The sequence below is a fragment of the Hippocampus zosterae genome, chromosome 16, assembly GCF_025434085.1.
Source record: "Hippocampus zosterae strain Florida chromosome 16, ASM2543408v3, whole genome shotgun sequence".
NCBI lineage: Eukaryota > Metazoa > Chordata > Actinopteri > Syngnathiformes > Syngnathidae > Hippocampus > Hippocampus zosterae.
Window position 1 is genome coordinate 13,183,701 of NC_067466.1, and position 16,174 is coordinate 13,199,874.

The following is a 16,174-nucleotide window of genomic DNA, read 5'->3' on the forward strand; positions in this document are numbered from 1 at the left end:
ATATATATATATATATATATAAAACATAGGTGCTTGTCTCAGAGGGAGGAGAGGGAAGCAGGCTGACATTTCTGCATGCATTTCTGCATCTTTATTCATGATCGCCTCGTTATTGGAAAATATTTGTTTGTGGGGAATCGTGAGACTCACGTGTATATACTCATGATTATAACTGTTGTTGTGCTCCAGATGAAAAGTGTCTACCGCCCGATGGAGTTCGGACTTTAGACACACTTGCTAATAGTATAAATGAGAAGGTGTGTTGAGGGCGAGTTGCCATCGCATGAATGGAGCTCAGCTGCCACGAGAGTGACATCATGACAGCGACGGCATCAGAGTGAGTTAACGGCTCCTCTGTTTGTTGTGGACAAATAGCGAGAAACTATTACTTACTTCCACACGATCGACAGAATCGATGACTTATGCCCATCCCTAGTTGTTTCCAAAAGAAAAATAACTGATACTCATACAACTGATAATGGTGATTTGTATACGTACACAGTGCGTGGTTCTAATCGTAGTTTCACATTTGCACAAAAATATGAGGATTGTGAGTTACTAAGTGGCTTGCAAAACATGCGCTGTAAATAAACCAGCTTGGCTCTTTGATGAACAAATGCAGGATTCCCATTGTTGGGTTTTTATTTACAAGGGATTTGAAAGCGGACGACTTTTCAAAACTGCAGCGGATCCTGGGAGGCAAATGAACTTTCATCAGACTAAAACAAACACTCGTACAGCACAAACTAATCGAATGACAAGCAAAAACAAAGGGAGACATGTGCTTGACTTTCAATTCCACAACATCTGTTGCCCGAATTGAAACGAGGTGAGTTTCTTAAACCAAACAATGACAGCCGGTTGACAGTTAATGCTCTCTTCTATTTGTCAAATTATGGCCTGTGGATACTGCAAACGCTTGAAATGAATTTTCCACTCCAGGAGGACACGGGTATGAGGAATGATGAAGAGTAATGGGATCAGACATGAGGTTGCATTTACAGCGCTACTATTATTGCTGGCGATGATGATGATGATAATGCGATGGTGGCAGAAGGGAAAGGAGAAGGTTAACTGTCGGAAACTCTTGACCCACTCAAAGCACTTTGGATTACGGTATGGATTCCCGTATTGTACAGAGACGACATTTTATGGGAGCAGATAATCAGCACTATTAGAAGGATAGCAAAGCTTTCCGTTACTTGACACAAAAGACTGTTCTTATCGGCCAGGAACTGGGAGAGGATTTCTTATGCTTCTGTCAGAATCAGAGAACGCTGCTTATCACCGAGGTAGAAAATTATTAGGTGCAATTCAACGCTCCGACCTTACACAGAGGTTGTATAGAGTGCCGTCTAAAGGCAAAGCGGGTCCGGTTTTACCTGTTCTGTTATCAAAACCGAAAGACTGTGTAGTCAGTAGCACTAAACTAGAGCAAACTATTTCTCGGTTTCTTGTAGACTTGCCAATTGATCGAAACGATCATTTTCACCAACCAATTTGGTTTAGTTTGATATCATTTTCTTTTTTTTTTTTCTATGGTCAAAATTGGTGATAGACCACTGACCCTTTTTCCAGCATCATGAATGGATGGCAGAATGGACCAACTGTGACCCAAAGCAAAAGGAACTAAAATGCCGGGCAATATTGGCTGGAGATTGGGAAGCCTTTACAATGGAAATGCAATTCACTACATGCATATATATGCCAACGTGAACGGCACTGCTTGTTGGAAACTAGGCGAGCAAGGAACACATGTCATTCTAATCCTACATGGATGGAGGTAAACCAAACATGGCCACCACTCACCTCTGACTTTGCCTTTGGAAGCCATCACTGGTGTCCACAAGGAGACAAAAAGGGGGCGGTGGGGGGGTTGGACAGACAGCGAGAGGAAGGAAGAGAGTAGGAAAAAAAACACAGAAGGAAAAGGGACAAAGACAGAATACATGATTAGACAACTGCTGGAATGACAGCGTGTCTCTATATGAGGTGTATGAAAGGGGTTATAAAGAATCCCTCACAACTGAGCTCACACCACGCTCACTTGAAACGAATCGACCGCAATGTAGGCATCTCGCCATTTTGACTGTCCTGTAACTTTGCGGTTATTGATGAGTCAGCGGTGCGTGTCATCCACGCAAACGCCGTTGAAGGCTGGCACCCGCCGGTGACTGACAGCAGCGTAATCGCTCGCGAAAGGCCCAGACACGACTGTCCGCTGAGAAGGAATAAGTTATGACACGAGGCAGTCCGACAAGCCCTTCGCTGAAATGCCCCACTCTCCCCCCAAACAAGAGAGGACAGAACCAAGCGTCGCATCAGAGAGAGAGAGCGGCGAGTGAAACAAACAACACAGATTGCCTATTTCTGTGCGTGTGCATTTGTGTGCGTGTATCCAGCCGGGAGTGTTTTATACACACACCTTTGCTCAATTGACGGATCCATTGGATTGGCTCCAGTGAGGCTGAAAACCTCAAAGAGACGGTTGGAAAAAAAAAAGAAAAAGGATGGGAAGATCCAAGAGAATGTCACTGCAGGAGCAATCTGCAGGTTACATGCATTAAAGTACAAAAAAAATCGCACTATTCTTTGTATCTCGCGCCGGTAAAAACATTTATAAAAGCTGCCGGATTCGAATTTGTCACGTAGCGAGGTGGTGGTGGTGGAGCCCAAAAAGCAGGCAGGAGGGAGGAGCAGGGTGTATTTGAAGAATTGTATTTCTTCTGTTCTACATGGCAGTCATCGAATCAATCCTGTGTTCTTCCATCACGGTTTGGTTTGGGGCCGCCACAAAAAAGGACAAAATCCGACTTCAACGGACAGTTAGGACGGCAGAAGAAATCGTTGGCACCGCCCTACCCACTCTTGAGGACTTGCACACTGCAAGAATCAAGACAAGGGCACGGAAAATCCTCCTGGATCCCCCGCACCCTGCCCACCACCTTTTTCAGCCACTCCCCTCAGGCAGACGCTACAGATCCATGCGCACCAAATCCGGTAGACACTTAAACAGCTTCTTCCCTCTAGCCATTAAGTCACTGACATAGTCACTCTTCTTGCACCACAAAATGGTACTACAAAACTACTGGTATACTCTAAAATGGTTCAATGATTTTGTTGTTTACGATGATACTAGTGCAGCGTGTTATACCGGACACAAATTCCTTGTGTGTTCTACATACTTGGCCAATAAAGATGATTCTGATTCTGATTCAGAAAAAAAAAAAAATTAAATCCAAAACACACCAAGTCCAAAGTATCAAACAAAAACCATGACTAAAGCTAAAACATAACAATGAACTAAACATGACAGAAACCGAGAGCAAACAAACAAACATGACAGTAGCAAAAGCATCAATGACCCGATACCGAGTGTTCGGGCAGGAGCCCTTTTATACAACTAATTACCAAACGACCAACAGGTGTGCAGCTACCAGGGGAGCCCCACAGTGCCACCTGTTGGTCCCTAAACCGAATCATGACAGAATTAGCAAACACATTTTGCTTCCTTCATTCACTCATTGAGCTTCGCAGAAACGAACAGTAACATTAAGGACATGAATCATAGTTCAGCAACACAAAAAGCTGCTTTTGAGTAAAACACAGTGAGAAGACTGATGGGGGATAGGGGTGGGTGGACGTAAAATGGAGGAAAGCTTACTTGCCGTGCACTCCGCAGTTGTATCTGGTGAGTATTACAGTTACTAAGCAACCAGCACAACAGTTCCACAAGTCCCAGGAAGCTGATATTGTAGACACTTTTCATTTGGCTCTCTCTCAGTCCTCCATTTTCACATGCCATGTGCAGATTGATTGTAATGGCCACCTATTACAAGTTTGCCGCACTCCTGATTGGACCCAATGCACTCCAGTTAGGACATTTGACTGTCGTAAACCAAGGACTGCAGGAAAGCATTTTAAACGACAGGGGGTTTAAAGCACAGAGGGAGTCCCTTATAGAACAATATCAACCTGATTATTTGATTGACAGACTGGTTTATAATAAGGAGAATCCCGTGAGGAAGTATAAAATGTACTAAAGGTCTTGTGTATGAAGAATCGTACAACCCATTTTTAATGGTATCAGGAAGATTAGAATTCAGTTCATTAACCTGCAGTTAATTAATTATGTGTGTATCATAATTAATTATGATACACACAATTCCTCTAATTATGCTCGTAAGTTTTTTTCTCAAGTACAATATTATAGAATGGCATTTTTATTCATACACTAAATACACATGTGACATATTTGCGAAGCCTGGAATGAATTAATGACACTTCCATTCATGTCAATGGGGAACAATGATTTGAGACAAGCATTTTGAATTACACGGGTGCTCATAGAACAAATGTAACTCCTAGCATCACTGTATTGGTCTGAACATGAATGTAGCCTTGCAATCGAATGCTTTGGTCACTGTGGCTCAAGGCTAACAAGACGAGCAAACAAAGAGTGCAGGTGGAGAGAGTGGGTGTCTGGTGTCACAACCGTGATGCGGAGATTTGTGAGCAGCTTGTTTTCAGTCTCCGAGCGTCAGCAGGGGAGCTGTCATAAATAAACTGTGTGATACTTCATACAGGCGCCACCTGCTGTGACTCACATCCACATACACTAGGCACTGTGGTGATCACAGCAATCCCTGAGGGTAAAGGTCTCCTGGGAGGACCAGTGTTCATTTGACAGTCTTGTCACAGCTGCCTTTTTCTAGCTGAGCACTATTTAGAGGGGTTTTTTTTGCTCAATCTTGCTCACCTCCTCTGGATTTCTTTCCAAGGAGGCAGATATACCCCGCAGCCGAATCTTGGTGTGACAATGAAAGGACAATCACACTGGCTATTACGTCACAACATATCACAGCAATCCCCCGAGGGGCACGAAGGTCGATTTGTTCTCACTTTCACTTGTTACAGTCGAATTGGGTCCTGCGATGAATTGGATTCTATAGGTGGAAATGCCTCTACTTGACAATCACATTTTTGCTTTTTTTGTTTTTTGTTTGTTTTGTTTTTTCAATCAAATGAAGTACAGCGAAAATGCGACCATGCACGAGAGCATTATAGGGGTTCCCTAATTCGCGTACTTGGGCCAATGCATCTCACTATTAAAGTTTTTTAGTCCTATATTTTGATGATAGCATGTACTACAAGGGGTTCTAAGCCATACCACGTGACTCAATACTGGTTGAGCTGATTTGTGATGTCAGAGAGAGCGAAAAAAAAAACAATCGTATTAGCATACTCTTAAGATATCCTTTATTCGTCCCACACTGGGGGAATTTACAGCCTCCAGCAGCAAGAAGAGTTTTTCTCTTCAGCTGAAGAGTGCATGTGTGGCTGCTTGGTGGCAGGCTGGAGAGCGTTCTCGAGTAGCATCTGTGTTTCTTGTTGCCTGACACACCAGCAGCTACGGAACCGGGATCCCGCCAGCGTGCAGACAGCGATCGCCGGGGTATTCGGCTGTGTAACGTACTGACGCGCGCAACTGTTTGCCAATGTATGCGCCGTCACATTTCCAACGAGTCATTCATAAACTCATGATGACTTTCTTGTTAGTCTTACAACAGCTCGGAATAAAGACAAGGCGGGAGGTGTGGGGGGGGGGGGGGCAAAATGTGTCTTATTTAGCCCAGTTTACGCTAACGGCTGCGATTCATCTCGAGGCAATAAAGACGATGGTAAACAGTGTTAATAGATGGAATCAAGCTTGCTTAGCGCAGCTTATTGCCAACATACTGCCTGCTTTATTAAATCTGTCGACTGCATCATTGTTCCCCCTCACATTACAGGGGGTTACACATCTGTTGGTTTTGTCACTCAATATATTTTCATTTCCACTCCTTAAAATAATTAGCACGCACGTCGGTGAATCGTGGTCGGGATGCCCGCAGAGGACGGATGGTCGGACATGTGTGTTAGCATCTGTAGTGATGCGCAGGCAATGAGGCGCTGTGTGGTTATGTGAAGGACGCCATGCAATCTGGCCTTTGTAGCGACGCATTGCCGATAGATAGAACAGACACGCTCACCGGTCACTATGTCAGTTTATGATTGACGCTATCAGTGAGGAAGAGTGGTACGAAGGCACGGGAAAATGCACCTGATTTTCAAAATAAAACTTCTTGCCAATTACATTTTTTTTGTTCAGTCTACCTGTTGTCACATCCCGTGGTTGCCAGCAGAGGGCGGGCTTTCTGCCCGCCGTTTACACACCTGTCACCCATTAGGGAGTAATTGCGCAGCCTTTATTTGGACGCTCTGGCAGTCTACTCACTGCCGGAGAATTCCACGCCGTGCCAAAATTTCTCTCGCCCAATTCCTACTTGCATTTATTCATTGCCTCTTAGCCTTGTGCTGTATTTACGCGTCGTTGTTTCCTCTTGCGAGTGAAACTTATATTCATTATTCTAATCTGACCCTCCTTGCCATCTTTTTCCGCAAGCGTTTTCTGTTGTCCTTTTATTTTATCCCTGGTCCCTATTTTGACCAGCACTTTTTGTTATTCTCCCTGTCGGGTTATTTTGTGTTCGTTATTAAAGACTCCTTTTGTTATATGACAAGATCTCTTTTTGTGTCTGCTATTTCGGGGATCCACTTCCTTATTTTGTTGTGCACGGAGCGATCATTCTATCGCTTCGGGCACAACGTGACACCTGAGTAGTCCGGTACTAAATGGCTTTGTGGTTCAGGACCGTTGGTTTAGATGACACTTTAATTAACTACCATATTAGAAATGATGCAGTCAAGGTCCACACCACAATTTAAAAATGAAAAAGATCACAAATGCAATCCCGACTAATTCACAGCCTATCGCTATACCTAAAAGTGGGTCAGACTGAGTGACAATAAGTGCAACCTGATGATTTTGCCGAACCGTTAAAATCCACAAGATGTATTTTGTGCATTACGACAGTAATAACCGCAACGCGACTTGATTACAGTTGCCGGAGCATTACTTAGTAAAGGACAAGTTACTTTCCCTTAAATGTTTCCTGTCAAGCAGACATGCAAATTGCTTTGCAATGGATTGTCCTTGAGGGAGGATTGCTGGTATATGACATTTGTCTTTGTGATGTGCCATCTATTTCTTAGGTCTGGGAGTTTGGGAATTTAATTCGACATGATTACTCGATGCAGAGAATGCAGCAAAATGACGCCACAGGAGAAGTGGGCGGCCATGTAAGATCTTTCGACTTATCTCGGCGAATACCGTTGGTTCACTGGGGTCCGTTAATTGATGTTTGTATGCAAAGTGTAAAAGATGATTTACGTCTCTATTCATCCTTGCCTTTTGCAAGCGTTTTTTTGGGTTTGTTTCGTTATTTCCTGGTTCTTTGTTCCCAGCGTCTTTTGATGTTCTCTGTCAGTCTGTCATTTTCATAAATCAACATTTTTTTGTGTCAAAACCTTGTTTGTGTCTACGCTTGTGGAATCCAACCATGTCCGGATTATTCCGGAGATCTAACAAAAGAAGCCTTTCAGCAAAGGTAACACAGACATTGAAATGTTTCATCAACAATTTTTCCCTCCAAACCGCAGATTTCAGCGTAATTGCTATGTGTGTGTGTGTGTGTGTGCCTGTGTGTATTTGTGTATTGCGGATCCTCGATTTACCACAAAGTTATGTAATTAGGACCCTCAAGTGAACTCAGTATGATGTAGTTCGGTTCTAGACCACCGCACTAGAATAATCAACATGTTAAACTAACATCGCTCTGACAATTGAAGTGACTTTTTCCCCTTTGGAAGGGCAAGACAGATTTGAAATTGAGCCTTTGTATAACCCGCGAGACGGCGATGGAGAGAGGCTGCGAGAGCTACAGAGTCAACGCGGAGAGGCTATACGAAGGGTCAGCAATAAATCTTGAGCACTCCGTGTCAGTTGAGGAGAGAGCAAACAATGAGGACAAAACTGGACAGCAGAAAACTGGAAGACAGTTTTCACTTAACTAAGCAATCACATTAAAAAGCAAAAATTAAACCGGTCCGCATACACAAGCCCCCGCACACACGGACCGCTTATAAAACGCCGCCTTCCGGCCAGTCTCCAGATCCCCCCTTAGTTCGAGAAGCGCATTTCCATTTCTACAAAAACCCCGAGGGATATCAAAATCATGAATCAAGTGTCGTCTAACTAGTAATTGCAGCGAGATGTGGCGTACACACACACACGCGTGCGCACACACGCTGTCAAAACAGGTGCTGGCGGCGGATGATGTACAGTCCGGGTAGAGCCCATAACTCAGCGAATGCTTTCCGTTTCCACTGCTTCTTCAAATGAATAGTTTAAAAGGTGAACTTCAATTGTGATCGATGCCTCCGGGGCTAACAAAAGCGTTGCTGGAGACAAAGCTTTGAAGCAAAAAAGGCGTATGGTCACCAACCTATAATCTGCTGCCATTCATCAGAAGGGCGAGGGGACAGGAAAACTTAACAGATAATACAATCTTCTATTTTTTTTTTTTTAAACCCAGTGCAGAGGTCAACTTCCTCCAGGATAAGATGTGTGGTATCATACAAAGGCGAGGCGAATGAATGATCTCTTTCCTTCGGGCCGGGTTCCCACCACACACCAAATATGAAATTCTATTGGCATTTCAGTGACGGTAAATCACTTTACCAGTGATAATTTTAGTGAAAAGAAATTAAAAAGCCCGGCCGCTGGATAGACGATGTTGATAAACCAGAGAGATGCTTCATCCCCTGCGATCTAAAACACTGAGCCCGCCTGGAAAGCTCCGCCTCCTCTTGATTGTGACTTTTTGATCAAAAAAATGTGTCATCGCATTTTGCCAGGCCTGAATTATACAAAGGTCAGCGAACAAAGGCGGGCAGGTGCCACGCTGCATTACAAAGGCGAGAATGGCGGCAAATTGGCAATATGTTCAGTGTATCTCAACGGGGTAGTTGACAGGTGACCTCTGCCTCAAGGGAGCGTTTGGTATCATACGAAGGGCGCTCGCTGTGATTGTTGGTGCTTGGAGTCAAGGCCGGTGCCTGTTAGCGCTCATATTCAAACCATGGCCTTTATATCCCATTCTACTTATGGCATCAGGTGCCTTTACTGCATGTTGAGAGGTGCATGAACCAAAAATTCATGAATGAAAACTCATGAATATGAGTTTGCTGATACGTTTTGTGATCGGGCATCTATTGACCACCGGGCGACGAGAGGAAGAACGGTTCTAAGAAACTTTTCCCATCGTGATAGGATCTTATGTTTTTTTCCCTTGTTTACTTCCCAAAACTAAACGAGGCCAAGACGTAAGCTGGCATGTTTAAAAAAAAAACTTATTGAGGGTTGTTTAAAGTTGAGGCTGAGTGAGCTCAAGCCAGTTATTCACGACACCACTTTCGGTCCAGCCTACCAGGGGACTTGCGGAAAAGCACCGAGCTCGTCTCCGTTTCAATCTCTTCACGTTCATGTCTCATTAATGCATGTTCATGCGTGCGTGGTCATTAAGACGCATTCCAGTGTGCGGCCAGACGCACGTTCAAAGTCCTGCGTTCTGCCTGATCTCACGTCCAAATATAAACAGAAACATAACTTATCGCGGATGTTGGGCGATGTAACATACAAAGCAAAATATGACTAGTGATGTGGTCTTCGTAGTGAAGCTACAAGCTCAGATTCCCTCCGGGGAGTTGAAGCGAATCCAAACAAGCAGCTCAACCAGGGCTTTGTGAAGGATCGTTTGCTTTGACAACCAGCAGCTCCATTGGCTGCTGTGGTTATTATTTTTTTTTTTGTTGCTCTTTCCCAAAATTACATTTGTGTTATTTGCCGTAAGCTAACAAAAGGGTTATTCTGTGAGATAACAAATTATGTCATACGAAGGTGAGAACTGAAAAGATGACAGCGTAAATGTGAACAACACCAAACGAAAATGGGAGCGGGGGGGGGGGCATTCTTGGTGACCCGGTAAGCTGCAGTAATAGGAGTTTTTTTTTCTGAGGGTACGGGTAAAAAAAGAAAAGGCGCGAGTATTGTTATATTTAACTATACTACATCACTCTTACCCTATTATAATTTTACTAGCCCGTCTATGGCATTATGTTTTTAGCATCAATCAAGCCGACTTTTGTAAGTTATGCGTTTTGTTTTTTAATGAATGCGCAAGGTTGAATTCTCTTTGTTCATTTTACATTTTAAACAAGAAACATTGTTGACTGTCTGACTGTGCGGAATTGAATGTTGATTAATGCCGGCTCCAATCAAATGGGGGCAAAAAGGGTGCGCACGGCTCGGCTGCAAACAGCAGAAATGAACCTCATCTGTCCAGGCAAAGATGTACGGATCAACAAAAGCAAGATTGTGTTCAATTACTGAAGACAAATGTGGCAATGGACAGAAATGGAACTAATTCTTTTGTCGTCGTCTAATTGCGTGAAATAAATAAGCAGATGACTTGCTTTCCCCTCCACATCGAATTAAAGCTGACCCCCCCGACATGCTCCAATTGTGTTATCCAAAGGCACCCGGGGGACCCGTGTAAATGCGACAGGGGGCGGGTTGCGGAAGGGCGCAGCTGCGTGTAGCCGATGTGGCCTCCGGAGGACGATACACGCAGGCTTATTGTTGCAAAAATAAAAGAAAATAAATTGATACGTTTTCGATTAGTACGGCACCCACGTCCGTATTCCGTGTCTGTGTGAGCTTATTGAAACTTTCAAATACTCTCCCTTTGTCGTTCTCGCCCGAGGTGCTAATTGGATATAGATAATTGAACATTACTATCTTGGGAGGTGGCTCGTCCCATCTGTTCAACGTCCGCCCCCGACATCACAGTGCTCCACATGATGCAGCCAAGCATCCCCCGAGCGCCATTTGCATCGCATGCACATGAACTGCGGAGAATTTAGAAGGTAAGTGGATGCACTATATTACCTGAATAACCCGAAACAAGATCCTGAGTGTCATTCACCAAATGCAGCAGATATTCGACCCTTAAAATACAGGCGCGGGCTTCTGCTACTCCTCCATACAACACGGACGCGCAAATAAGTTGATAAATACGGAACGCAAAAAAAAGATAGGTGAACTGCTTGTTAATTTTACCCCAAGTCACAAATTGTAATACACCTCAAAAAAGGTTATCCATTTCGTACCTGGGCATTTTGCTTTTAAAAAGGATGTTTTCAGACGAGTATTCGGTCTTGAGTACTCACCGATAACAAGTACTGATACCTTGAGTACTTGTGTGAAATAAAATTCAATTCACACAATAACATAATCCAAAGAATATTGGCAAAGGGAGTCGGTCTCGGTGGCTTAGTATCGGCAGCCTACGCGACTCTTTGATACAGAATATTGACTGTAAACTTCTGAACTAGTGTGACAACTCTATTTATTCTTCCAGTCTGGCAAGATATTTTCGTAAATTAGGATTCTGGATTTAGGACATTTAAAAACGGAGTCAGTTCCCACAGACAGCTCCCAAATCATGACTCCACTTAAACATAGCTCAGCTTAAATCGTGTTAACTCTCATTGGGTTCAAAAACGGGCTTGACTCGTTTCACGTTACGTGGCAAAAAAAAACGTCATTGGACGGAAACTAATTTGACAGTTTAAAAGCGGTTTGTGCATTCTTTTCCTTTCTCCAGACACTCGGCGATGAAAGGACACAATGGCCGCTTCAATGCCGTATTCTGACTTCTGGTGCGTCAGACACAAAAACATCTTAAATCTTTCGGTGGGGAAGGTTTGGACTCCGATGGAACTCTCAAAGCGAGCACGAATGTCAAGGAGTGGCAATGTCACATCCATCAGCGCCGACTTTTCTGTCAAAGCCAGACAAAGGTGTTGACACCCCAACACCACATGGTGAGTGAGGGGGCCATTCAAGTGTCACTTACTTGACACACGGCCGTGCTCTCATAGCTGACTGCTAACCACCGTCAGTCAGCCTCCAAACTCCAGGCAAAGGCCGTTGCATATATAAGACGATGGTGAGCACGCCGTTGGGATTGAACAAATGAAATATGTTTTCGTCCTCTGGGGGGGGGGGGGAAGTATTCAGCCGGTACAATCACACCTGTCAACTCGTGATGGCTATCGCGTATAGCCTTTTATCGGGCAAGGACCATATCGGGGGAACCGAAGTTAAAAACTCACATGAAGGTCGTAGAGCAGCCGAGCATGGAGCAATACAAAGGGAACACTATATTCAAGCCATTTACTTTGAAAGATATCCATCCATTTTCCGATCCATTTATTCTCACAAGGGTCGCGGGGGGGTGCTGGAGCCTATCCCAGCTGTCTTCGGGCAGTAGGCGGGGGGACACCCTGAACCGGTTGCCAGCCAATCGCAGGGCACACAGAGACGGACAACCATCCGCGCTCACACTCACACGTAAGGATAATTTTGAGTGTACAATTAGCCTGCCATCCATGTTTTTAGAATGTGGGAGGAAACCGCAGTACCCGGAGAAAACCCACGCGCGCCCGGATCTTTGCACTGTGAGGTCGACGGGCTAACCACTGGACCACCTGGCTGCTATTAAAGATATACGATCACCAATACAAATGCTATGGCTAGTTCTAAACAAAAAATATACATCGGTATATATCGTCAAGTGCCTAGTTGTAAATGGCCGTAAACTATTCTCTTTAGCAATATTCCAATTGTTTATGTTAAGGATTATGTAGTTTCCCTATATCCGTACAGATGACTTGATGGATAATTGTAACAAAGCGTCTTCCTCGCCTCTATTCCTCGAGAGACACCCCAGGATTCTTTCCTGGGCCCCATCCTGTTTTTTTATTTTTTTTGTCCTTAACATGAAACTGATAGACTGTGACATTCCCCTCCCACAAATTCCGTGCCTCTCCACTTAACTCTTCAATTTTCTGACAGTTCAAGTCGAAGTTCCGGCTTGTCAAGTTGACTTGTGGCTGACATCTACTGTGTGGACTTCACCTCAAGCTGAATTTCAACAACTCTGAGCGGATGCTTAAACAATCCAGACAACCGCCGCCCAAACCAAGCACAAATCATACGAGCAAACAGACTGTAATATATGCCTTGTACGATCTTGAATATAAAATAGCAAAGCTAAGCAAACATTTTTTTTATGCGGCTAATCCTCAGAGAAGCAGGGAAACCGGGGCCGGGCTAGCGTAGAACTTGCCTGTGCGCCAAGCGTATAAGGGCGCGTAAAGCATAATAACAAGATATCCTTTATTTGTTCCGCAATGGGGAAATTACAGTCAGAATTCAGGAAGGAAAACACTGGGTAGGGAGAGGTGAAAAAAAATACTTATTTTGACATCTACTGTGTGGACTTCACCTCACCTCAGAATTCACTTATTTCAAAATTTTTCATCAATGTGTTCCGTGACATCTACTTTATAGTTGTAGTTTCCTGTTGTTGCACTGCCAGCGAAAGGCCGATAGACAGCAAAGGGGTTACATTACGTTCAAACCATGTCCCGGGGTTTAGGGCCTTTTTCATTTCTGTAAATATTTTGGCTTCACATCAGCAACAGCAGACTTTTAACAGCAGACTTTTTATGGAGCAGTTGTGCTGGGCAAAGCGGATGACTGGAGGCCACGTTCAAATACTTCCCGTGTTTTAGTGGTAGACGGTAACTTCCTACATCAGCACACATCCACTTAGAGCCATCAGCACGCTTGCACAGAGCCGCCTGTTAGTTTCAGCCGGCTGCCCCCGCTTTCCTTAAAAGAATCTCTCATATTTAGCGGAACATAAACGACGCACGGGCATCGGTCTACGCAGAAGGCGTTTCGCTCTCGGGCTCAAATTAGGGAGGTGCTCTTCCACGAGTGTAGATGGGGGGGAGGGGGGGGAAGATACTTTGTTACACAAAGAAATAAGCCTATCTACGCTCAATGCTGAGAAGTGTTGCACGTGCGCGTGTGTTCGAAACGCAGTGGAAAACCCCGCGCCTGACTTGTATTGATTGGAGTGGCCCAGCGCGCGCCGCGTATGTGAATGCGGCTTGTGCGAAGACGTGGCTGTTTATATTGCCGTGTACGTGGGTGCCCTCTGCATCGATCCCCCCATTTGTTCCAATTATCTCCAACTGCATGGAGCTTAATATTGCTATTTGCACAAGCGTGGGGAGGGGGGTGGGGCGGGCGACGCGAACGGCCGTATCGACACAGGTGATGCGGAGTCACGGCCGATGCTACAAATCGCGGCTTGGTTTTGTTAATGTTGCTTATTTTTCAGCAGCGCGCAACTCATTGGCTGTGTTTCTTTAGCGCCATCGGCCCGTATTTATGGGATAAAAAAATATCGACGTGGACCACATTCCGTTGGTAATAACCGCAGTGGCTTGTTAATCACATGACTGCTCAACAAATTAACGGCTTGGAACGTCCCGCGATGAATACCGTGCAAATGAGCTAATAAATAAACACAAAAAAAATCTTGAACTGGTGAGGTTTATATATAAATATGTTTATATATCATACCATATCTTCTAATCATATTGTGACGTTCTTGTTATAAAAAAAAGGAATCAGGAAACAACGTTACTTTTGTCGAATGTAACATAATGGATTACAAAATAATGACTTGACTAATGTTCAAACTGTCGCGGGGAAGCTCGCACACAAACAAATTTATGACGTTGAATAAAAATCTTGGGCAAACGTTAATTTCTTCCATGATCCTTTGGGAACGAGTCGTTATTTCATCTCTCGTTTGGTGGCAAACATCAATCGTTTTACAACCTGCGGGTCGGACCGTACTACAAACAGAAGCAAACTGCGTGCACGAGGAAATTGTTGGGGCATTTGTGTCAATTTGCGAGAGTGTGTTTCACGCATGAATGGAAAATCTCTCGGGCTGTTTGAGCCGCGTTGTTTGATTCCACTGAATCCGCCGGAGAGGTCACCAGAGGCTTGTTGCCAAGGTTCAGCCAATTGAATTAGGGATTTGCTGTTCCCTCCTCAGTCCAAGCCTCTTGACCATTTACTGTTTCCACGTTTCCCAGAGGACCCTCCCCCTCCATTCAGCGGCGGACTGCACAATTGTATTTAGGATGCCCGTACATTGCCCAATGGGATACGCCCAAACGGAAGATAGACTGCAGAACGAGAGCGGGAATGACTACTAGACCCGCTGAGTGGGAAAATCTCAAGGAAACAACGGGATGAAAAGACACAAAAAAAATACTTTACAACTCTGTGAAATGATTTGAGAAATGTCTTTCGGAATACATATCAAGGCTCAAAATTGTGATTTTAGTTGAAATGTTTCTTCCATCAAAAACACGAGGCATTTCTTAACACTAACAGCCTTTGTGCATCCTCATGTGCGCAGGAAGCATTTTAGAGAGTGACACATGGCCGACGGTTCATGGCTGCGCGTTTATGAGCTCAGAGCAATTGACGCGGACTAAGACAAATATTCTTGATACTGCCTTTTGGAAGCATTCAAACTAAAATGAAGACACCTTGAGAGGAAACGGCCAAATACGGCCGCTTAGAGGACTGCACTTGCTCTGCCGACACTCTATTATAGCGGACAGAAAGTATTACAGTTCTTATCACCTCGGTAATAAACAAGCCACAAATTTGACGGTAGTCAAAATTACACCCTCCACAGGGCGAATCTTACGTTACCTACGTCAAAAACAACTTGATGTTGTCATCATTAGTAGACATAGCGTGTTTTTTTTTTCTTTTTTCAAATGTCTATGGGGAGCAAAAAGAAAGACCCTAGACCAGCATAAATTTTTTGGAGTCATTTGATTGACAGTTGAGCACCCTTTAAGCGCATTCGGTGGACACGGCCACAGCGTCGACAACGGCTTGATTTTAAGCTAGTTTTCAAGCCCATTTTCACTTTACGGGGACTTTATTATGGATGTGATTAAAAGAACAGACTCTCCGACAGGTCCAACTGACCACAAGGTCACAGCTGTGGTTAGACTACGCTAGACCGACTGCAGTGCTGACGCAATAAAGCAGGAATCTAATCGGCTATTACATCATCCAAAGGCATGAGGGTGGCTGTACAATGATTTCTCCTCAGCCGTCATCTACTTATAACCAGACGGGGTGTCATATCTCGCCGTAAGGATAGAGTACCGCCATGAGTGGGCTATCAGGACGTGTACATTTTTAAATATGTGTGCTACATTTACTGTATGTCATTGCCATGCCAATAAGACTCCATTAAGGCAAGCGGCTCCA

The 16,174-nt window shown here is 44.3% G+C and overlaps 1 protein-coding gene across 3 annotated transcripts in view; it reads right to left on the reverse strand.

Annotated features, from left to right (window-relative positions):
• Positions 1 to 16,174, reverse strand: part of cadm2a (cell adhesion molecule 2a) — a 145,120-nt gene that overhangs the window by 48,342 nt on the left and 80,604 nt on the right. For 2 of the 3 annotated variants that reach the window (XM_052046873.1, XM_052046875.1), the window contains exon 2: positions 1,810 to 1,836. The exons of the other annotated variant lie outside the window; for it this stretch is intronic. In XM_052046873.1, the coding sequence (XP_051902833.1) occupies positions 1,810 to 1,836 (27 nt within the window). The remainder of the gene's footprint in view (positions 1 to 1,809; positions 1,837 to 16,174) is intronic. 3 annotated transcript variants of the gene reach the window in all.